The sequence below is a fragment of the Natator depressus genome, chromosome 6, assembly GCF_965152275.1.
Source record: "Natator depressus isolate rNatDep1 chromosome 6, rNatDep2.hap1, whole genome shotgun sequence".
In the NCBI taxonomy this organism is placed as follows: Eukaryota; Metazoa; Chordata; order Testudines; family Cheloniidae; genus Natator; species Natator depressus.
This window is the reverse complement of record NC_134239.1, coordinates 110,452,901-110,476,768: the sequence shown is the minus strand read 5'-3', so window position 1 is coordinate 110,476,768 and position 23,868 is coordinate 110,452,901. Positions and strand designations below refer to the sequence as shown.

At 46.3% G+C, this 23,868-nt stretch overlaps 1 protein-coding gene across 2 annotated transcripts in view; it reads right to left on the bottom strand.

Annotated features, from left to right (window-relative positions):
• Positions 1–205: 205 nt before the first annotated feature.
• The window catches only part of RCOR1 (REST corepressor 1), a 125,661-nt gene continuing 101,998 nt past the window's right edge, over positions 206–23,868 (bottom strand). For both annotated transcript variants that reach the window (XM_074956274.1, XM_074956273.1), the window contains exons 7-12: positions 22,228–22,306; positions 11,782–11,976; positions 10,433–10,510; positions 9,600–9,657; positions 8,835–9,064; positions 206–2,483 (exon numbers count right to left, since the gene is read on the bottom strand). In XM_074956274.1, the coding sequence (XP_074812375.1) occupies positions 2,442–2,483; positions 8,835–9,064; positions 9,600–9,657; positions 10,433–10,510; positions 11,782–11,976; positions 22,228–22,306 (682 nt within the window). In that variant the 3' untranslated portion in view covers positions 206–2,441. The remainder of the gene's footprint in view (positions 2,484–8,834; positions 9,065–9,599; positions 9,658–10,432; positions 10,511–11,781; positions 11,977–22,227; positions 22,307–23,868) is intronic.

Genomic DNA, 23,868 nt, shown 5'->3' with positions numbered 1-23,868 from the left:
AGTGACCCGTGGGGGAGTACAGCATCAGCTAGGCCACTGTAACTCAGGTATGGCTTTGCAATGTGGCTGCTCACACTGCACCAACCTCTTCTCGGGGGGTGGGGGGAGAGCACTGAGGTGGGGTAGACAGAAAATTGGGGGGCTATGCCCCCCTCACCACAAGACCCCACCCTTCTCTATGGCCCCACTCCCTGCTCCTCCTCAGTTAAATGCTGGCCCCACCTCTTCCCCACAAAGCCCCACCCCCTGGCCAAGCTGGAAGCCTGAGCTGGGCAACGGGGAGCAGCTGCTGCGCTGGCTGGTGTCACGGTGTGGGTGGCCACAGCTCTCCCCCATCTCTTCCTGCTGCTCAAGGCCCCAGGGCTGCAGCTCCTCCTCAGCTCCCCACTGCCCTTTGATTGCTCATAGCCTGTAAGAACTGCCCAGGCAGGGGGACTCAGCTCCGGGGCCAAGAGAGCCCTTGGGGAGCAGTGAGTTCGAGGGGCCCCAGGAGCCCGGGCTGGAACGGGTCAGCCCAGGCCACGGGGAGTCCTGGATCCACCACCTGCCCTGGGCAGCTCACCCCAGCGGGCGGGAACACAGGCCAAGGCTGCTCTCAGGCACCCCAAACCTCTGCCTAGGCTTATTTCTGTGCTGTTGCTGGCAGCGGTGCTGCCCTCGGAGCTGGATGGCTGGAGAACAGTGGCTGCTGTCTGGGAGCCCAGCTCTGAAGGCAGGGCTGCTACCAGCAACAGAAGTACCTGTGTAAGGTTTCATCTTTGCGCTGGGAGGGGTGGCTACAGGGGAGCTCAGGAAAATTTTGGGGTGAGCCTCTTCCCCTTTTTGCATATATTGGTTCTGAAAACAAAAGTGATTCGTGCTTTAGAGCAGCAGCTTCGGAATTTCACTGGTTCACATATCATCTTAAACAAAACCAAACCAAACCTTAAGTGAACGGATGGAACATCAAGCGGATATACCAATAGTGGTACACGTACCATAGCTTGGGAACTTCTGCTTTAGAGGGATTGAAATTGCTTCCAAAACCAAAGTGGGTCAAACTTGCAATGATACAGGGAAACCAGTTGTATCTTCCCAGGGCATTATTCTTGGCGCACTAGATCAGTTGTTTCTCAACCTTTTTGATACCAGGTACCAGCTTGCTACCTTCCTAAACTGTGTCAGAGAAATCTCAGGGACCGGCAAGGAGGCTGCCACGGGCCGGCACCAGTCCATGGACCGGCTGTTCAGAAGCATTGCACTAGATCAATCAGATCACTTCCAGGTCCTGTACAGGATTGAGAAAGGGGATCAGAGTGACAAAGGGGGAACAATACAGAACTCAGTGAGGTCAACGAGATGGTCCTGGTCCTCCTCCACACAAGGTCTCCTCCAAGAATGAAATCTACATTTCAGGGTTGCACTTTCACGTCAACACTTCCCCACCCTTCCACTGAGATGAGCAATTTGGTGGCTTTGGCAACCTCAGTGCTCTCAAGAGGACGACGACGACACTGGAATAAAGTGACTGTATAGTAGCCTAATTTAAGGGTGGGAAAAAAAAAGTGAGAAGCACCAGCTAAAGTTGTTTTGACTTAATCCCACGGAGAGTCAGGAAAAAGGAAGTTGCGTGGCACTCACTTAAAAAGTTACAATGTGAATGCCGAATGCCATGGTTTATATATTGTATCTGACAGATTTCAGGTTATGTATTCCCTTTTACACTAAATAAAAGCCATTAAAAATATCCAGGAATAAAATGCTCAACCAGTTAGTGAGCTTTCTACGAAGCAAGAACATGTACAAATACAGCGGAAAGAAAGCATTGCACAAACCAGAAGTGTAATGAGTTACAACTGTAGACAGACCCCAACCTTAGGAATAACCTTTCACATCACTTTGCATTATTTAAGAACGCTTGCTAACATGCCCTGTAATTGCAGAGTAAGTATGATGCCATTGGCATGTGCATAAGCCTCTCCTTTATAGAAAGCTCACTAATAATAGTGTCATTGTAAGAATAATAATTACTTTATACAGGAAGCAGAGATCACAAGGCCATGCAGCAATACGTACTTATACCCTATGGAGAGGACCAAGTATTATAAGAGCTCCTACTGTGTAGCGTTAGTGTGGGGCTGCTAACACCGGAGTTCCTTGCTGTGCAGACTTGCCAGATTTTACCCACAGGTGTAACTGGTTCTAGAAGTCCCTGTGCTTAAGCAGGATATTGATGAAATGGAGCGCTACCTGGGAGCTTTTGAAAGAAAGTCGAGGCAGTATGGAGGAGTGAGGAAAAATTAAGGCAGATGTAGCACAGGACTGGAAGCGTTTGCCTTTTTTTGGTAATAGCTGCTTGTCCACATAGATCTGATGCAGATGGCTGTCTGAGGTTTGCTAATACCTGATATCCTGGAAAACACAGTAGTCAAACACAAATTGTTCTAGGCTACACGAGCTTCTCATGAAGCAGATGCATATCTGACATCAAGAACAGAAGTAGCCTAGAGGGAAAAAGAAGAGACATTTGTTTAACTGTACACACACACACACTTCCAAACTTTGCTCGAAGTGTAAGATACTGAAAGCAAAGACAGACAGACAACTCTGACATACAGCAGGCAGCGTCCTCTGCTCTGAGATGAAACAGGACTTATTGATTGTAAATAAATAAAGCTAAACTCAGCACTAAGGCCACTTTATCGTCAGTGATTTCACAGGAAGCGTAAAGGTTTGCCATGAAAAAACAATTCCAGGGAAAACCAAGGAAGGATGGGTTACTCATCTTAGATGTAGAACTTGTGGCACCTTAGTCTCCAAGGTGCCACAAGTCCTCCTTTTCTGTTTGCGGATACAGACTAACACGGTTGCTACTCTGAAACCTGTCACCTTAGATGTGTTGCATACATGCTCCATATGCCTCAGACAAGAATTTTTTCCTTAGCAACGTCTGTCTGGTCCGTGTATGTGCCCCTGCTCTCCTTGTGCTCTGCACCAAGAGAACAAAGGGGGCTCCCAGACCCTCCGCCATTTTGTTACTGTGAACTGCCAGTAGAGAAGAAAGGGAAAACCAGGCAGTGACAAAGAGCACTATCCTCCCCCCTTCACACAGGGCCACATAAACACGCCTTTAAGAACTCAGGTTACCACAAGGCGAGCAACCCATCCTTCTGTGAGTGATTGTCACTGTGTGTAGTGCACTTCAGGTGCTTCACAAGCTACATCTCTTTAAAGAAGATGGGTGCCTGGAACCTTATGACACAATAGACCGCAGAACTCCCCTAACCTAGAGAAGCAATTGCTTACACCAGTGCATAATGCCTAGAAGTGGAGTTCGTGAACAGAACTCCAAGTTGCTGTCTGCTGATGTCAGTAAAAGGGCCATCGTTAATGGAAGCTATCGATGCTGCCTGAGCTCTAGTTGAGTGCACACTGATACGCTACCTTTGAGGAAACGTTCATCTCGTAGCAGAGAAGGATGCTCCCTGAGATCCATTTAATGTCTGGGAGGAAATGACCTCTCCTTTCACACACCCTGCGAATGACAGGGTCTAGGACAGTGGTTCTCAGCTCACCTAGATAGTTGCCTAGTTTTACAACAGGTTACATAAAAAGCATGAGTGAAGTCCGTACAAACTAAAATTTCATACAGACAAAACGAGAAAGTAAGCAGATTTTCAGTAATAGTGTGCTGTGACTCTCTTGTATTTGTATGTCTGATTTTGTAAGCAAGTAGTTTTTAAGTGAGGTGAAACTTGGGGTACGTAAGACAAATCAGACTCCTGAAAGGGGTACACTAGTCTGGAAAGGTCAAGGGGACTTTTGAAAAGATGTTATTCTTTGCAGATAAGGCGTAAGAGCCCTATGCACATCCAGTGGAGTGTCACACCACCTCTTCCCTGCTGGAATAAGGTTTTGGGTAAAACACAGGTAGATGGGTGCTTTGGTTGATATGAAAGTCCAACACCATCTTAGCGATGAACTTCAGATGTAGTCCCATATATACCTTGTCCCAGTGCAAAACTGTGGGGTGGGAACAGAGGAGGGAGGTGGTCAGCCATGAGTGCACCTAGCTCCCGACTCTTCTGGCCATCATCATGACCAAAAATGCTACCTTCATAGAAAGAGGTAGCAAGGAGCTGGATCCCAGGGGCTCAAGTGGTAATTTAGTAAGGACTAATGAAACAAGGTCCAAGTCCCAGGCTGGTACAAGTCTAGCCTCTGGAGTGAAGACTTGAATCATACCCTCCAGGAAGCTGGCGGTGACTGGGTGGGAAAAATAAAGGATAGGTGTCTGCCAATGGATGAAGGGCATTGATGGCTGCCAGTTTTACCCTGGGAGAGCTAACAGCAGTCCTGGACAAAAGTTAGTCCAGTATGCCTGGAATCTCTGCCTGTAAGGGTGTAGTTCCTTGTCTGTTCTATCACAATTTCAATCTTTCCCATTTTGCTTTGTAACCTCTCCTGGTAATATCCTATCTACTGCTGCACAGGACAGCATGGATGTCAGCCAAACAGGCCTTTTCTAACTGTGACATCCAACCAAATACCATGCCTTCAGGTGAAACATGGCTGGGTTGGGGTGGCAAGTCTGTCCTTCATCCTGGGTTAATAGTTGACACATCAGGGGAAGACAGAGAGGAGACTGGACGGACAGCTGAAAAGCATGGAGGGTACCGGAACTATCAGGCCCAACCCAATGCTAGGAGGATGGCTTGCACCTTGTCTTGTCTGATCGTCTTCAACACCTGAGTTAAGAGGGAAATCTGTGTGTGTTGATCTCAGGGCCCTGACCATTGCATCACCTAGACAGCCTGTGCTACAACTCCCTCTGAAGCACAAGTCTTTGGCCTTGTTCACATGGACGCAGAGATTTGCGGATGAGACACCCCACACTCAAAACCCCTCCCAGAGAGGGGAGCGCAGCAGCTTCCACTTGTGTTCTGTGGAGAAATGTCCGCTCAGAGAATCCGCTAGGGATTGTGGATCTCTGCCAGGTGTGCAGTGGCCAAGATAATCCACCTGGGAATGCACCAGTTCCAAAGGGCAACGGCCTCCACACAAAGGGAGGAGCACGCTCCTCCCTGCTTGTTGACATAGGAGACCGCTGCCACGTTGTCTGATAACACCATTCTGAACTTTAGGTGATGGATGAACTTGTTCAGTTCCTTAGAGTCCAGAATGGGTCTTCATCACCCTGTCCTCTTGGGGATGAGACAGTACCTCAAGTAGAACTCCTTTCCCCATGCTGTTGGGAGATACTAGTTCTAGCACCCTCAGTTGAAGGAGCAACTCTGCCTCCTGCTGAAGAATTGTCTTGTGAGGGATCCCTGAAAGAGAAGGGGATGGGGGAGGGGAGGGAAGAGAACTGGATCGTGTACTCAAGGAAATGACTTCTAGTAGCTTCAGTCTGTCATGATTTCTGTCCCAGTAAATAGGGAGTGGGAAAGTTGGTCTCCAAAGGAAGGGGGAAAGGAAACAAACAAAACAAAACCACCCCCCACCCCACAATGTGTTTGTGCAGATCTGCAGGGACAGCTGATGCATGGCTCTCAAAGTTTCCATTAAAACACCAGTTTCAAAGGTGGCAATGGTTGGGAAGTGAGAGACTCTTAACCTGGGGCACCCTTTCTATGCATTGTTTGACACTTGCACATCCTAGGCAACAAGCAGTAAGAAGGAACTGAGATGATAGTAGTCCACCAGCCCTCTCTATTCCCTTAGTGCAGAACATGAGGCAAGCAGGGGCATATGTGTGGACCACACTGACACAGCCAGGGAAAAATCTCTGGTCCTAGGAGCATGTGCGACCTGATGGGCACTACACATAGGAACAATCAGTTGAAGAACCAGAACTTGGATAGGGGTTTTGGGTGCACTTACTGGGCAGGGGCAGAGAAAAGCCACAGATGAGGGTATGGCTGAAGTAGAGAGTGGAGGAGATCAATGGGGTCCAGCTAGCATTCTCGTATGCACTATCAGACTGATCCTGCAGACCAGACCAGCAGAGCCACAGAGGCAAAGTGCTGAGAACCCCAGGACTGGGTCTGCCCCAATGGTGCACTGCTATACAGGAGGGAGGGCACAATCTCCTTCCTGCCCTATACAGAACTAACCACTCCTAGCTCATAAAACTATACAAAATAGGGGCAAACTGATCCGGCTCTTTTGGAAGTTCAGCTCCAGGACTGGATTTTGTTTCCTCTGAAGGCAACGAACACCATATGTTGACTACCTGCTCCGTGAAGTAGCAATTGTTCAGGTAGATTTTGGACCATTAATTTCACGGAACAACATTGCGTCCCACACCCTTGTACTGGCAGGCAGGGCAAAAAGCAAGGACTGGTCTATTTTCAAAACTCCCTCCATAAGGTCAACTCTTCTCTTCCAGCAAGACATACCCAACAAACGAGCAGGAAGAGAGTGGAATCTTAGGTTGGCACGTGGTTTATGTATGCCTTTATCACATGCCTTTTATTTTAGAAAATATGATGCATGACCCTAACTAATTTGTTCTTGGTTTGTGGCCAGTTACTAGTACTGGCACATCATTGTGCATTAAATGTTAAATCAAAAGGAGACAGGCATGTTTGAAACCTCTTGGTTCTGAAGCACCACTTGAGTAGCATGCCAGAACCTCTTCTACAGAAAAGGCTTCATCAGCACCATAACCCATCTGACATTGATTAAGCAAGCAGCAAACCAAGACCTGTATTTTCTGCTCAACTGTTTATTTTGTTACCTTACCCTGCCACCCCTCCAGCCAGTTTGTCCATTGTATCCTCCTATCACATCCTGTGTCACCTAGACTGCCAAGTTCTTCCTGGTCACTGGTCTGTGCAGTGCCTAGGAATGCCTGACCCTGGATCCTTGGCACTACTTTACTGAGCTGCAAATAAATAATAATCCAACTCTTTATGGCAGTCGTTCCTCTCAGTTCTGCCTCCTCTCTTCCTCCCTTGGCTTAAAGGGGCCCTGCTGCTACTCTCAGGATCCACTTTCTAGTCACATCTTCCTGCCTCTACTGATGTACCCAACCCATCCTCTCTCTGCTCCAAGCTACCTCTGCACAATACTCCCACCTTCTCAATGGAGAAAAGTGTAATGTATCCTACTCCACCCAACCCTCCTACCTCCTCAGCAGCTGCTCCACCTGGCTTTCATATCCCTACTCTCCTGCCACTTAGCCTCTCCCACCTCCTCTAACTCCATCCAACCCTGCTCTGTACTAGCCACCAACTCCAGGCTGGCCTTCCAGAGCCCTTGTGCCTCCTGGAACTGATCCCAAGCTTTTAGCTGTTGCTACACACTGTAAATACCTCCTTCTGTATCCACCCATTCCCATAGCTCCTTATCCATGATGGGTAGAGACACCTGGCATCAAACAGGTAACTTGTTCCTGGCTACATATGTGAAATACATTATAGAGCTGGAACAAAGGAACAACAGAAGTACTGATGGGGGGGTGAAGGGGTGTGTGTGTGTGGGGGGGGTAATTTAATTATTCACCTTCCTACAGAAAGGGTCTCTGCCAATCTCTGGATATTTTTATTTAGGGACATTAATTAATTCACTCAAGGACATCTTTAAGAGTGGCCTGAAATATCAGTAGGACTCATGCAGCAATGAAGTGGTGTTCAGTGTGTACCTAAAGTTAACAGCTCGTGCTGCATGAGCTAACCAAGCATGGTAAGAACAGCTGAGAAACAACACAAGCAAGGACGGTGACAGAAACCTTTAGTTCAGTAGGACCAAATTCTGCCACAGGTCACGTGCGCAAGCATCTCAAGCCATGTCTACACCACAAGCACTATAGTGGCATAGCTATGGTGCCACGGCAATGCTGCCGTAACCCCATAGCATAGACACCCGACAGTGGAAGGGGTTTTTCTATCGCTGAAGGAACTCCACCTCCCCGAGTGATGGTAGCTAACTGATGGAAGCATTCTTCCACGGACTTAACTATGTCTACAGCAGGGGCTAGGTTGGCATAGCAACAGTGCTCAGGAGTGTGGAGTTTCACACATCTGAGCGGTGTAGCTAAGTCAATTTAAGTTTTAAGTGTAGACCAAGCTGAAGGGTAGAATTTACTACTGGATAAAGTTCTCTAGTATGAATTAGGACTAGGTCAAAGACAGCCCAAAGTCCAGTTCATGTTTTGGTTTTCCTATTGCACAACTATCATTTATATTAAATCTTGTAAATAAAATATCATATTTAAGAACTGTAAAGTGCCTGGGTTATCTTTAAAGGCACAGTCTGTGGAGAAATATTATCATCATCAAGAAAGAGACAGATGGAACAGTCCCATTGCACCCGTCTGCTCAGAAACCCCATGAAGTCACCAGGAGTCCCGCTCATGGAGCAGCTCTGGGATTGAGCCCAAAACAAGCTGTTTTCACAATCCCACCTTGTTATTTATATAGTCCTTTGGGCATACACATACACACACACTTAAGGTTTCCGTCTTAGAAATTTACACCCGAGTCCAAAAAACCAAACCCTAGACTAAGAGCTGAGGAATTTAAGTCCAGCTAAAGCATCCAACTGAGCTACAGAAAGAAATGAGGGTGAGAGAATGCCAGTGACAGTCACAGATATTGCCAGAGCCTGCAAATCAGGAGGTCTCTTATCACCTTAAGTTACACCTGGAATTCCCAATATTGTCACTGGGAACTGCATACACAGGAGAAATTTGCTCAAATACTTTATTTCGTATATATACACACACACAAGAAAATAAGTTGGTTGAAAGCTGTGAAAAATGGCTGTTAACAGTTTGGACTTCATTTATATATTTGAACCTAAAAGCAACCAGCATTTTACAGTCCCAAACGCTTTAGTCACAGATTTACCTCATTTTCCTCTTCTGACATTTTAGTGGAATTGTCAGGCGATTTTACAGGCTTCTGGTTACTAGGTCCATTTGTCTCCTCTTTGCCATGTTCTGCTTCCCACTCCTGTAGAACTTCATCTATGTTGAAACGACGCCGGTAACTTACAAAAAAATGTTTCACTTGCACCACGGATTTATTTCCAATCACATCAGAGATTGCCTGGAAATCTCTGCCATACTTCCTGATTGCTGAAAACGGAAGTAGAAGAATTATATAAGCAGTGACAGCAACTAGAGATGAGCATGAGCCACACTGCAAGGATCCAATGCTGAATTTCCCCACGGTTTGGGCCCATCTCTAGTTACACTACCATGAAAGATGGTACAAAGTTGGGAATGGGAGAAAGAGATGGATGATAGAAGAGTTGGGAGCGGAGACAGAGAGAGACAGAGTTGTATATAAAAAGGAGTCATGTAGGATGAGCCAAACCAGAAGTGCTAAACTCACCAACTCTACCTGTAAGTTACATGTATAAGCAACCTGGCAGTGACTGCACTAAGAGTGTCACTGTCTAGAAGCAGGTGAGTGATCGGTTTGCCCAAATGAACACTGCATGCCATGCGTCATAAAAGGGAAGGAGTATTAACCCCTCTTTCTTTGGCAACAATATACAGTAATGTCAAGATTTTCCATTAGCCACTGAAGGAGAAATCCCAGCTTGATGTGCAGTAGGGTTCAACTGTACATCACCTGCTGAAGTAGGAAAGATTTATAGTTCCATACCTTGCACGGCAAGAAGCTGCTCATCTGTGGTCCAACGTGCATTAAATTTCTGAACGACCTAGGTGTCATAAACAAAGTAATTCATTTCCTTAAGCAATGGACTTTCACTCATATCTGAGTTTGTAATTCTTGTCTGAATGCAGCAGTGAACTAATTCTAGATCCTTCCAATAGGGTATTTTTCTTCCTATTAAAATATTGTATTATTCCTTATTGTTAACTGACAAATAAATTGATTCCATAGTTAACTGTTAACATGACACAGAAGTGTGGGGCTTCGTCCATGCTCTGAGTACAGGACTAGGAGTTAGAGGGAGTTCCTCTTTCTATTTATTGGTGTTGCCCACCAACTCCCTCTGTGATCTCAGTCAAGTTTCTTATAGCCTGATTATTAGAGGTGCCAAGTACCAAGATCTCCCATTAACTCTGATGGAAATTGTGGGTGCTCAGCAGTTCTGTCAGTCAGGCCATTAACTTCTCTGGCCAGTCCCCCATTCTGTGGAATGGGCTAATAATTACCGCTCTCAGAAGGGTGTTATGACAACACTCAGACGAATATGGTGACTGCGAAGTATTACCAGCAATCTGAATGTTTACATTTGAGACAAGTTTTACGACCAGCCAAATACAGATTGAAAGTTGCCTGCTGGTACCCTCTTCCACCCTCCCCTCCCGCAAAGACCAATTACCATTAGATTGGTCTCTAGGTTAGCTGGCAGTAGATAGAATGATTGTATCTACATAGTGCCAGCTAGGACATTTAAGCAAGAATTAGGACTTGATATTGGGAAATGCAGAAGAGATGCATACATAGCAGTGTGTGAACTGGCATACCTCTGGAAGTCTGTATTGTTCTATTCCACCTTCAAGTTTTTCTTTGAGAGCGCTATTCGTCTGCTTGATATTTTGAATCTGGGCGCGGGGGGGGGGGGGGGGGGGGGGAGGGGGAGAGAAAAAAGGAGCAGTGACTTTCAGCAAGGATAAAAATGGTTCAACAAGCCCTGTCCCAGCTGCCCTTATGAACACCCTACCAGCTTGACTTTGCAGCTCTCCCTGCATCCTCTTTTTATGAAAGGAGATTCATCTGTACCCCAAGTTCAAGAAACATCTGGGGCGATTATTAAATCTATTTATACTGTAAGCTCTTTGGAGCAGGGTCTGTTTCTTATTCTATGTTTGTACAGTGCCCAGCACAAGGGGACCTCATCCTCTGTTGGCCCTCGGTACTACCTTAAAAAAATCACACACACAATAGTAATTCAAAGCTAAAAATGACTATAGTAGTTTGAAATGGACCTGAACCAGCTCTAAATTCTGAAGTCAAGGGAGTGTTCAGATCTAGGACATAGGCAAAAGGACTAAACCCAGGAAGTGATTCATTAGCACTTCTGTCTTGGCTTTTAGACGTACAGAGAACATTTACCATTAATCAGTTTAAGACTGATCTACTGGCGGTGCAGAAATACGTGGGGAAGCTTGCCCAGCACCTGCCTGCAGAAAGCACATGTCAAACCACAGCAGAATCTCAGCTTCGCATTTTGAGCTGATGCCAAAACTTCCAAAAGGTGAAGGTCCAATTAAAAAACTAAACAAAAACCCCCACCGTCTCCCCTGACGCACAAGCTCCACAGACACAGAGTGAAGAATTGTGTTTGCACCCAATGCAGAGTTCAGCTCCATCATGTTTGCCAGCATGGGGGGGGAAACACGACGGACAACACTGAAGAGATGCATTAGGGCTGTAGGAGATGCCACAGAAGAGATCTATAGCCAGAAGTGGAGAGTGGCTCTGGCTATTCCAAAGGTGACATGAGAAAAATGTGAAGAAAGCTAAATACGGTAGATGCAAAGCAGTTACTGCTGGAAGATACACCACTCAAAGCAAAATTCAAGTTCAAAAATACGAGCAACGCCAGGTTAAAAGGCAGACAGAGGGCTGACAAACTCTTTGGATCAAAATGAACTATTTCTTGCTGCTTTGTAACTACAAAACTAGATTTAAACAGTACTGGGCTAATTCACTTTGGTAGGCTGGCAGCTTGTTAATTAAGGCACATCCTGTTGTAAGCCATCACAGGCATGCTATAAATCCCCCGTAACAACCCACGTGGTGACCGACAGCAGCACCTTTAAAATATCAGATGACAAATCTACTCCTGAGCTGTCTTCGGAGTGGTTCCTACCTGTCGCTTGATTGAGACCAATTCCATGTCCAGTTGTCTGAGCACAGTGGTAGCAGCAGTGGCGTTGGCAGAAACTGCCTCCACGTCCTCTTGAGAAAGGAACATTCCTTTGGGAGGTTTCCTCTTCGCTCTGTTTTTAGCCTGTGTACTGTGCTTCTCCTTCTTCACCGGAGGCATTGTCTCAGGTGGCGGCACCTGGGAAGCAGACATTTTACACAAACTCTGTTCTCAAAAGGAAGACTGACTCTCAAGGAGACTGAAGTCAACGGGGTTTAGGCTCTTTAGTCACAGAGATGCCTTTGAAAATTACATCTCATCCTTCCATTCTGGTGGAACACAGTAAGTTGCAAAGTAACAGGAATTAAATCCTTTGTGTGATAACATCATGCTATGGGGCACTGTGATCACAAATAAATGATACCACATCAATCTTTTCTACACAACAATAGTGTCTTTCCAGATACAGATATTTCTGTTGCTTTTTTAGTTGGCTTCCATTTCTGGTACAAGTGACTAATCATCAGTTAAATGTCATGGCCAGGCCTCAGTGGGTTAGTTTAATTCATTCCCAAAAGGAAATTCAATTTGATGGGGTGAGGGTGGGTGAACACAACATAAGAGTTGTGCCAGACACAAGGAAAAAACAAATGCAACCCAATTCAAGATTGAACATGAGGGTTGAGGTGACTGCAAAGTAATTCTTAAGAACAATAATTTTTAAGGAATTTTTACCCACTTTATTTTAGTACAGTGCTAACAAACAAGATACAGAGTTTTACCTGTAGAAACTAAAAAGATCTCTTTTCCGGGGAAGGAGGGAGAGGAGAAAATAGGATGGTTGCATGGGGAAGGGGATATATTTCACACATATTAACCTCACATTCTACAAAGAATTAGATACCAAGCTGATCTATTTTGACCCAAAAAAGCGATAAATATTTCCCCACCTCTGTCTATAATCAGAGATATCTTCCGGCAAACCACTAATTTTTCTAACCGTTTCAGCACTTTATTACATGGAAAAATCATTTTATTACCCCTCACACTCCCCTCAAAAAGCACATTTGAATCTCTTTAATATCACCTCCAAAAAAGATCACATGTTAACTTGCACACCAAAAAAAAATCCTCCATCCTAAGATTAAAGTTGTTGTATAGAGGCTGGAATAGTGCCAAGAACTTTAAAGAAAAAAAAAAAAAAAAGAAAAGAAATGAAACGAGACAGGAGAGGATCCAAAATTGCATTCCTGTATGTGCTCATCTGCAAGTTAAAATACTGGATACGAGTCTGGTTAGTGACACCTTATAACTGCAAATCAGGAAGAAAGTTTCCTCCCGCTGTGCAGCGTCCATTTGCTAATTAGAAATCTTTAAACACTGAACACACATATGCATGAAGGCTCACCGAATGAGGATCCAAATCCATCAGGCCCTAAGTGCCTAAGCCAGCCCAGGAGCAAGAAGCTATTCTGTTTAGGGAATCTGCCTACACAGATCTCCGTGCACAGGGGGAGTAGGAGAACAGCAGAAAACACACTACAATAGCCAGACAGATTTAATGATGGACCAGTGAGGCAAGTTTTGCATTCAGCTTTAGAAGTGAGAGCTTTGATAACTAAGTCAGGTAAATAGTTTGAAGTGGATTAGAGGTTTCAGATTGGTGAGTATTTCATCTACACACAGAAATTCACAGGCCTGTGCATGAATCTAGTACAATGGACTCAAGCTACAGGATGACAACATGTGGCATCAGCAACGTGAATCTCCCATGAGGCTGAACATCAAATGTTTATTCCTCTGTAAGTGTAAGTAACTTCAGATTGTTATTCTACTGAGTTCACAGAATATGCAGCTGCTCTCTATTATGGACAATAGCTTTTGACAGCTCCAAGCACATTGAGACCCTTAGTATATCGTGCAGGCATTGAGAATGTAAATATCTAACCTATCTTGGAAAAGTTGCTTTGCTGGCCCTAGGTATACCTTTGTAGAATTCAATCAACTTAAAAACCCACAGAAAAGAATCTGAATGTCAATATGGGGATCTCCAGGGCTTATATAGTGTCACAGATATACACAAGTGTTCATAGATAGAAGACAAGGTCTCTGTACCAAGGCTGAGGATTTAAATTTAAAAAAAAGTAAAGCTATCTCATACCACTTAGTTAATGTCTTATTTTCTTTGCTTTCTGACTCCAGGAAAGGAGAGGAGTTAAGAAAAAACTGTTACAGTTTCATAACTGTTGTTCTTCGAGATGTGGGGCTCATGTTCATTCCATTCTAGGTGTGTGTGCGCGCCCACATGCGTGGTCACTGGTGATTTTTGCCTTAGCGGTATCTGTAAGGCTGGCAGTGGTGCCCCCTTCAGTGCTGCACTCATGCGTCAGTATATCAGTGCCACTGGGCCTATGCTCTCTCAGGTCATTCTTGCCGGCAACTCCAACAGAGGAGCAGGAGGGCGGGTAAAGGAATGGACATGAGCAACACATCTCGAAGAACAACGGTTATGAAAGGTAGGTAACCGCTTTTTCTTCTTCCAGTGCTTGCTCACATCGATTCCATTCTAGGTGACTCACAAGCAGTGTCCAAGGAGGTGGGCTTGGAGTTCACAGTCTTGCAGCGTACAGCACTGCTCTGCGAAGCCAGCATCGCCTCATGCCACAGGTGGGCAAATTACGGCCTGCGGGCCACTTCCGGCCCACGGGCCTGTCCTGCCCAGCCCCTCCCTCGCAGCCTCAGCATGGCGCCAGCGCTCTGGCCCGCCTCTCCTGCCAGGCAGTGTGGGTGGCGTGCCTGGCTCTGGCCAGGCAGCAGGGCTGAGAACTCCTGCTGCTCTGAGCAGCATGGTAAGGGGACAGGAGGGTGAGTGGGACAGGGAACAGGGGGCATTGGATAGGCGTGGGAGTCCCGGGGGGGCCTGGAGAGGGGGTGGGGTGCCAGGGGACGGTTAGGGGCGGGAGTCCTGAGAGGGGGCAGTCAGGGGACGGGAAGTGGGAGGGAGCAGATAGGGGGCGGGGGCCAGGCTGTTTGGGGAGGCACAGCCTTCCCTACCCGGACCTCCATACAGTTTCTCAACGCCGATGTGGCCCTCGGGCCAAAAAGTTTGCCCACCCTTGCCCCATGCTGTAAAGTGCAACACCGCCAGGTTTGGTTGCAAAAGACTGCCGTGGTTCTGGGACAGCAGGTCTGGCCAGAGAGACAGCCGCAGCAAGGTGGCTACCGAAAGGTCCAGCAGCATGCTGAACCAGTGCTGGCGAGGCCACTCGCGGGCTAACAGGATGACCTTCGTCCTGTCTGGTCTGACCTTCAGGAGGACTCTGTGGATCAATGGCACTGGCGGGAAGGTGTACATCAGGGTCTCCAATCACGGGAGCAGGCAAGTGTGACAGGGAACCCCTGTCCATCTCCCGGAGCGAACACCTGGCGTTTCCTGTTCTACCGGAACGCGAACGAGTCCATCTGGTGAGTCCCTCACTTTTGGAAGAGAATACTGACCGCCTCTGGATGGAGTGACCACTCGTGGCGAGACGAGAAGGTCCTGTTGAAGCAATCTGCAAACATGTTCCTGGTCCCAGGCAAATGCATGGCTACCAGATGAATGGCCTGCTGCACACAAAAATCCCAAAGGCGGAGAGCTTTTTGGCAAAGGTCCGATGACTTGGTTCTGCAGTGGTTTCGTCCATGAGGACCTGAACCACCTTGCCCCTCAGGTGGGGCAAGAAAGCCTGGAAGGCCAGGCAAACTGCTTTGAGCTCCCTGATGTTGATATGGAGGGCCAGATCATCTTGCAGCCAGTGGCCTTGCATGCTGAGCTCGCCCTGGTGGGCTCCCCAACCCAGGTCCGAAGCATCGGAGACCAGGGTCAGCGATAGGGACAGGGCCACAAAGGGAACTCCCTGCAACACCAACCCGGGGTTCATCCACCAATCTAGGGACGATAAGATGTGATCCAGCACCCTGACTACCTGGTCTAGGTCATGACTGACCATGTATGTACAGGCGGCCATGTGGCCCAACAACCGCAGCAGGTGTGAGCCATGGTGAGCGGGTGGTTCTTCACATGGGAGATCAGGTCCGAGATGACCTGAAAACGCACCTCCAGAAGGAAGGCTCTGGCTCGCGTGGAGTCGAGAAGTGTCCCAATGAACTCTATTTGTTGAACTGGCCTTAAGGTGGCTTTTTTCTCATTTGCCAGAAGACCCAGGTCGCAGCAGATGGAATGCACCAGAACGAGGCTTCTCTGCACTTGTTCCTGAGACCTGCCTGTGATGAGCCAATTGTCGAGATACAGGAAGACCTGGACCCCTCGACGTCTCAGGTAAGTGGCCACTGGCGCCATACATTTTGTGAAGACCACTGGGGCCAATGAGAGACCAAAGGGCAGCGCTGTGAATTGGAAATGGTGTCCACCCACTATGAAACGGAGGAAATGTCTATGATCTTGGAATATGGAAATATGTGTCCTTCAAGTTGAGGGCGGCGTACAGTCTCCTGGATCCGGGGAGGGGATGATGGAGGCCAGGGAGACCATGCGAAACTTCAACTTCTTGAGAGACTTGTTGAGGCATCGCAGATCCAGAATGGGTCTGAGGCCCCCTTTTGCTTTTGGGATTAGGAAGTAACGGGAGTAGAACCCTTTATTCACATGTCCTGCGGGACCTCCTCCAGCACCCCTAGGTTCAGGAGGTTCTCAACTCTTGAATGAGGAGCTGCTCATGAGAAGGGTCCCTGAAGAGGGACGGGAAAAAGAGGGGTGGGAGGGAGGGGTAGCCGAAAACTTCAGGGTGTAGCTGGACACTATGTCCAGCACTGAGCGGTCCGAGGTGACCCACGACAAGGCCGAACAGTAGGGATGAAAACAGTCGAGGAAAGAATAGGGTGGATCCTGGGAGTTGACTCGGATGTTGCTCTCAAGGGCACCCTCAAAATGAGTACTTCTGGCCCTCAGGAGGCTTTGCTGGGCTGGGCTGTGCAGGTGAGTGGGAGGAGGAAGGGCAGCGGTGGTTGAAACGAATGTCCCTATCCCTTCTACTTGCAGATCCCAAGGCCTTGGCAGTGGGGGTGGCCGGAACTGCTTCCATGCAGACTGCAGCGTGTGCATGTCCAGAAAGCAAAGGGTGGCCAGAGTGTCCTCTAACCCATGCAGCCTTGCATCTGTCTGCTCAAAAAAACACCACATCCCACTCCATTTGGAGGGAGCACCTAGCCGCCATGGTGCCCTCCTCCACCAGGGTGCTGTATTCTTAGGCAAACCCTGTGGGAGGGACTCCTTGAACTTATTGAGGGAGTCCAATAAGTAAAAATTGTACCTGCCTAGGAGGGCCTGATGGTTTGCCACCCAGGAATCGTAGGCTGGCAGTTGAATAATTTTTCCTTCCAAACAAGTCCAGTCTTTTGCCCCTTTGTTCTGGGAGTTGAGCTGGGTGTGCCCCTGCTTGTCTTTTTCATTGGCTGCAGAGACAACCAGTGAGCTCAGGTGAGGGCGAGTACCAAGATACTCAAACCCTTTGGCTGGGACAAAGTACTTCTTTTCGGCCCTTTTGGAAATGGGAGGGATGGACAATGGGGTTTGACAGAGGGCCTTGGCAATTTTGAGGACTCCATCATGCACTGGTAGTGCGACACGGGCAGGGGTAGAGGCTGAGAGGATGTTGAACAAGATATCTGCCTGCTCAGTCATCTCCTTCACCTTTAGGCCCAAGTTCTCGGCCACCCTTTGAAGCAGGGCCTGGTTTTCTTTAAAATAGTCTGGTGAGCTGGCCCACAAGGGTCCCGCGACCGTCTCGTCCGGGGATGAAGACAACGACTGTACCACTGGGAGGGGCCCGGAGAATTGTCCGCCGCAGGGGAAGGAGGTTTAGGGGTGGGTGCAGTCTCCTCTGCCTTGAACTCCAAGCACACTACATGCACCGAGCCCGGTGTCGTTGGTGACGACAATTGTTGCTCCAAGACGGCAGCAGATGAGCGGTGCAAAGGGGGCATTGCCATGACTGGCGTGCCCCACGTGCTCCAATAAGGCCACTGTGCTGGCCACTGGCTGTGCTGCCAAGGCGGCGCCGTCCATGTCGACACATCCTCAGGTGCCCAATCATGCCAGTGGAGTCTGTGTGAGGGCCTGAACTGCCCTTCCATGCCAGAGGAATCCTCTTCCAGTGACCACAGTGGGGCCGTTGATACCTGAGTCTGCCTGCCAGCCGTTGCCGCCAGAGACCAATGCCCAGAGTGAGAAGATTGGTGCTGGTATCAAGGGGACCAGTGCTGGAAGGACTGGAGACATGACGAGGAGTGCTCCCATGGGGCAGGTGACCAAGATCTGCGCCAAGAGGACAACCGGTGGGAGGGCGAATGGTGCCAATAATACGGAGATCAGCGCCTCCCTCTAAGCTATCCACATTGAGACACCAGGGACCTCAAACGTGGTGCTGGTGACCGAGGGAGAGCCCCAGAGGATCTGGGCTGTGACTCTGGGGATCTTCAGTGGGGAGGTGGAAAGCACTATCTTGTCTCAGGGGATTGGCGGCGCTCCACTGCCCCCGAGCGCTCTTAGGGGCTGGCTTGCCCTCATGGGGAGCCTTTGCTATTTCATGCAGCGTCGGCGCCGGGGGAGCTGGGGAAGGCATCTGTGCCATCAGCAGGTTGGGTCCCATACCGCTCCTGGGAGTTTGTGGTGGAAGTTTCAAGGGGCTAAGGGCCCTGACCAGAGAGGCATGCACACGTAGCTCCGGAGTGGCCAGTTGGTCTTTCTTGCCTGGAGCCATCCTAGTTTTCTTTTCGGGCACTGGTGACAGGAAGTGGTGATGGGTAGAGCCCAGTGCCAGGGGTGAACTGCATACCAAGGCACTAGGCGAGTACTGATGGGATGGCTCAGAAGCCAGGTGAAGGGTAGACTCCATGAGGAGAGCCCAAAATGAATATCCCACTCCTTTTTAGTTTCTGGCCGAAAGTTTTCACAAATGCGGCACTTGTCCTTCACAAGTGATCCCCCCAAGCACTTGAGGCAGCTACTATGGGAGTCACTTAAAGGCATAGGCCTGTTACTGTCTGCGCAGGGCTTAAACCCAGGAGACCGGGGCATGCCCCGCCTCAGGCAAAGTCCCTGCTAGGACTCTAACGTCTAACTACACTTAACAACTACTATAAACAAACTATTTACAAGGCCCTAAGGCTGAAGTCAGTAGAAACAAAACTGCTAGCCCTTGCTATGCAAGAAAAGGCGCTCCGACTAAACACCATGGGCGGTGAGAAGGAACGGATATACCAACACATGAGCGTGGCATTCAAGGGGACACCACTGCTGACCCTACGGATACCACTAAGGCAAAAAACTCTGACGACCACGTACGTGGCTGCGCGCACACCTAGAATGGAATCTACTCACAAGCACTCGAAGAAGCAGCAGCTCTTATTCATTAATTATGTGTGATGAAGTTATGATTAGGAGAAAGCCTCAATCATTTAACAGTTAAACTGAAAAAGAAAGTATAATAAGGAAGCTCCTCATCTCCTCCTGAAAAAGGAAACGCTGAGACCAAGCATTTTTGAGAGCCCTCCAACCCCCTCTTCAAGTTGTATGGCCCAGAGAAATCCCCGTATTGCCTAAGTTGTCATACAGAGTCTCTGAGCTGACAAATATTTTTTGTTTGGGTTTTGGGAATGGGGTGGAGGGATGATTCACTGAGATTACAAACCTGACCAACTCACTGCAGAAATGCAATGATGAAGAACAAAAAAACATATCCCCCTTCTGGACTGCTCTCCTCTCAAAGTATTTTGGATTCAATCAGCCCTCAGGCTCGAGTACTGCAATATCAAACTTAATTAATGTGCATAGGCTATGCAAATTGTACAGGAGAATAAAATGAAGCTGGCAGTCACTTTCCAGTGACAAGCCCTCAGAAGGCTGCTTGTCACTGCACACACAGAGAGTGAATGAATGTGCTTGGTGAGCTCTTTTTTCTTTTTCTTTTTTTTTGGGGGGGGGCGTAAAAGAGAGTGGTGGCATAGATTATCTGAATTAGAGAGTGAGAAATAAATAGGATATACAATCCCGTGTAAAATACTTTGCTACAAAAAGGACCTGAACCCCAAAACTGTGACCATCTGTTTCCTTTTGGAACGCATGTAGATACAAATGAACTTTGACTTCCACCATGCACAGCTAGATCTACAGATTGTAGGAAGCCAATAGTAATCCAATGTTTTAGATGGGTGAGTAGAAAAAAAAGTGAATCGGTAAAAGCTCTCTTTTATATTCAGAGTTTCTCAAAGAAAATTTCAATTTGAAATCTTAAATCACTCAAAACACTGCTTATTATCCCTTTTATTTTTTATGAACAGACAATACTGAAGCCTCACAAACAGCAGAAAGTGGAAAGGGGAGGTGTTAAGAAAGAAGCTCTTATTCACGTATGAAGTTATGATTATGAGAAAGCCTCTATCGTTTTACAGTTAAACTGAAAATGAAAAAGTATAATAAGGAAGCTCCCCAGCAGTGTATAAGATGATCAGTTGGTAACTCAAGTTTAAAATGTATATTTATACTCAGTGCCATAGTAAACTACCAAATGTATGCCTTTTGCATGCAGCTTTGCACTAACTGTACTGGGATTATGACATTGGAGGGTGGTTTTTAAAAGATTTTATTCCAACAATGGGGAATTTTGTCTAGTTAAAAGACAAAACAGTAAGTATGTGCACAGGATATGTAGGAACTAGTGTAAAGTATATTCTCAGAGTTCATCCTTTATACAAGATTGCTTTAGAAGTGACATGAACTGTTATGCAAAATTAAGATATAGTGTTTTGTCTTGCTCAGCCCCAATTAAAGGGTTTGCTAAACATAACCCATAAATACCTCTTTCCAATCCCTGTTTAAAAATATTGAGGACAAAACCAAAACTCTGTCAAGGTATTTTCCAGACATTTTCCAGTTTTAACACTGATGTATGCACCACCTTTGATAGTTCAAAGTCACATCTTTCCACTCTATACACTATGCTGTTACTATAGGACCCCTCCCCCTCCCTTCCACCCCGTGAGTGCCAAAGCTTGTAACATTAGTTTGAAGTATATCCCTGGCACATTTGTTTAGAAGAATCCCATAGACTTTGCAGATGCAATACAAGTCAAATTTAAGTAAAATGAATAAACCCATTCCCTGTGATAGAGTTTCTCTGTATCTTAAATTATATTTCTTAAATCTTAACCATCATTTCTCATTCTGAAGGTTTGGATTGTGCAACCGGCAGCTGCAAAGAACCACATTTACTTCAGTGGAGATGTGTGTGGGTGCTGGGATCAGCCCACATGGATACAGTTACACAATCACAGCTTTCTTTTGTATCCGAAGGCCCCAGGCAGCTAGGGTGAGTTCTGCTGTATATTGTAGTGCCTCCTTTTGTCCCAATACAGACTGAAGTACCTCACAGCCCTTATACGTGCTATTTCTGAAGGAGACAGTCTGACTACCTATTGCCAAGAGCAGTCAATGCAGTTCTACTGACTTCAGCAGACTTACACCTATTACACCACTGGTGAGTCAGGCCCGCAGCACCTAATCACACAAAGCTCCTACACCGTGGGACTTGTGGACGTTACAAGAACAAAGCGTTCCATAAAAGTAAATGTCAGTTTTCCAGTTCACACCCAGCCCTGTTCCAATGAAAGTCAATTGGAATGTTGTCACTTCAACGCGCTCAATAGCAGGCTATACAGAAAATGCCTGCAAGGACTGAGAGCTTAAGTTAACTTCAACCTGATGTGTCTTGATTATAATGTTCTTTTTCTACTAGGGAGGAAAAGAAGTCTTATTAGGTCACTTAATTCCCCTAACAGCCTATTTTAATAAAACAGGTAACATCAAAAGAACTGACATGTAGCAGTTAGCGTATGTTCCAACCCCTGTTACAGGATTACAGTTAAAAACATGTTAACTATTTTCTCCCTCCAACTTCATGTTAAAACATTATGGGCCAAATTTTCAAAGGTAACATGTACATTTGAGCACAACAATTTTAATAGTCAACGCCCCTCCCACGCTACCTCCCCAATTTACAAACAAGGATTCAGGGGGAAACAGGCCTGTTGTGTTGCCCATATGCAAAATGTCAGCTTCCAGGTCAAGGCCCCTTTGGAAGGGGGAAGGGAACACTCACAACCACACAATCTTTCTCCTTTGTTGTTAGCCACTTCAGGTGAAATCCTGACCCTGCTGAAGTCACTCAATGTCTTGCCATTCAGTTCAAATGGGATCGAGGATTTTGAGTACTAGTTACTCTAATCAGAATTGAGAGTCACTATTATTCCTGTGCTGAGTGAAAACTATGCACAAGCACAAATAAAACTGGGCACTGTCAGATCCTCCATGGCACAACAGAATAGTTCACAGTAACAGGTGAAAACTTTCATTAGCCTTCAGTACAGTATTAGGGGAAAAAACGAATCTACCTCTTTTTTGCTCTCCTTGTTTTGTTCAACTTCAATATCAACAGGGTTAGTTCCATTTGTTTCCTCCATTTCATCCTCACTGAAAGACAAAAGCAAGGCACGACCATATTACAACGAGAATTTCTATTTCTCTACAATAGTCTGCTGAAAGTCAGGCATGGATGGACCATTCAATCCAACGGCTTTTCTTTTTGGTGAATTTTAAAGTCAATTACCGCTTTAAAATAACCACATTAGGGACCATTCATTTAAAAGCTTTTACATAAACTCTTCTGTGGTATATCTGGGCAAAATTTGAAAATGAAGTCTGTTCACACTCAAAGGCAAAAATAAAATTAAAAAACAAGTCAGGAATTCTCTGACTGTTAGAGTCAAAGAGAACTAGCTGAATATTTTTTAACTTCAAGCAAACTCAGACAAACAAGGATATAGAATTAGAACAAACAGCTTTAACGTGGATTTCATATATTAAATTAAAAATTGTAAACGTAACAAAAAGCCACATGCACAATTAGTTCTCCCAGGGATTTAAAAAACAAACAAACAAAATCCACACATATGTTTAGCACTCCAATAATCTCATCTTTAATTCCTTGGGGGGAGGGGGTGAGCGGGGGGGAGAAAGCATATTCTAACAATTACAGAATAATAATAAGCAGCATCAAATTGGGGCCATACTGAATCTGATCTTGGAACACCTAGCCAGTTTAATTGTACTGGAATTCTAATTTAGTGTTTGACTACCATTCACATTAAGGTATACTTCCATGTATGGTTTAGAATTAGTGTACCGTACATTGCTGAAGTTAATTGCTCTACTTTCTACGATGATGTTCCCAGAGTGTAAGGATAATCTTATCTGGGTTATGTTTATTTTAAAAAGGACACATGCAGGTTTCACTGGTCCCATGAAATCCAGCAACCCATTAAGTTAGCCAAGTTGTAGAAGTCAGCATTATATTCTACATACCCTCTTAAAATTCCAGAGTACACTGTCTGCACAGCTCAGTCATTTACTCACCATTTAGGTTTCAGTTTTTATTTGCTTTATTATTTTAAATTATAAACCAAGTGAAGAGTATGAACAAGACACATGCACCTGCTCAGTCACTGAGGGACACATTTTAAGGTGGTGTTAACGGTCTTTCATTTGCAGTCACTTGTGCAAACCCTGCATGCTTTCCTGTACAAAACTGATTCCCAAGCTAGTCTGTGCATGCAAATTCTGTCACTTCTGGGCACAGAAGACTGCATGTACAGAGTCCCATGCACACAAGTAAGAGAACAGGTTTTGAAAACCGAGTCCCAAGTTTGTTTGAGGTTATTTTAAAAGTGATTTTAGTGCTGCTGAAAGGTGTCTTGGGAATTCCTCTGTTTAGTCACAGAACACATTCAATGGCAGAGCAAGATTCCGCTCACTGCCCCTTTAATTAGCCTTAACTCTAAAGAGCAAGAGTGCAATTTTACCTCCACACAGATTCAGTCCTTGGTGTCTGCTGAGACCAACACCAAAAGGTGCCAACTGTGCTGGAAATTTGTGTCTAGAGGGTCACATAAACCACTACAAACTAGATTGAGACCACTAAACTTAACCCATTTTGCAGAGGTTTATTACAGTCATTACTTAATCTAAGCACAATT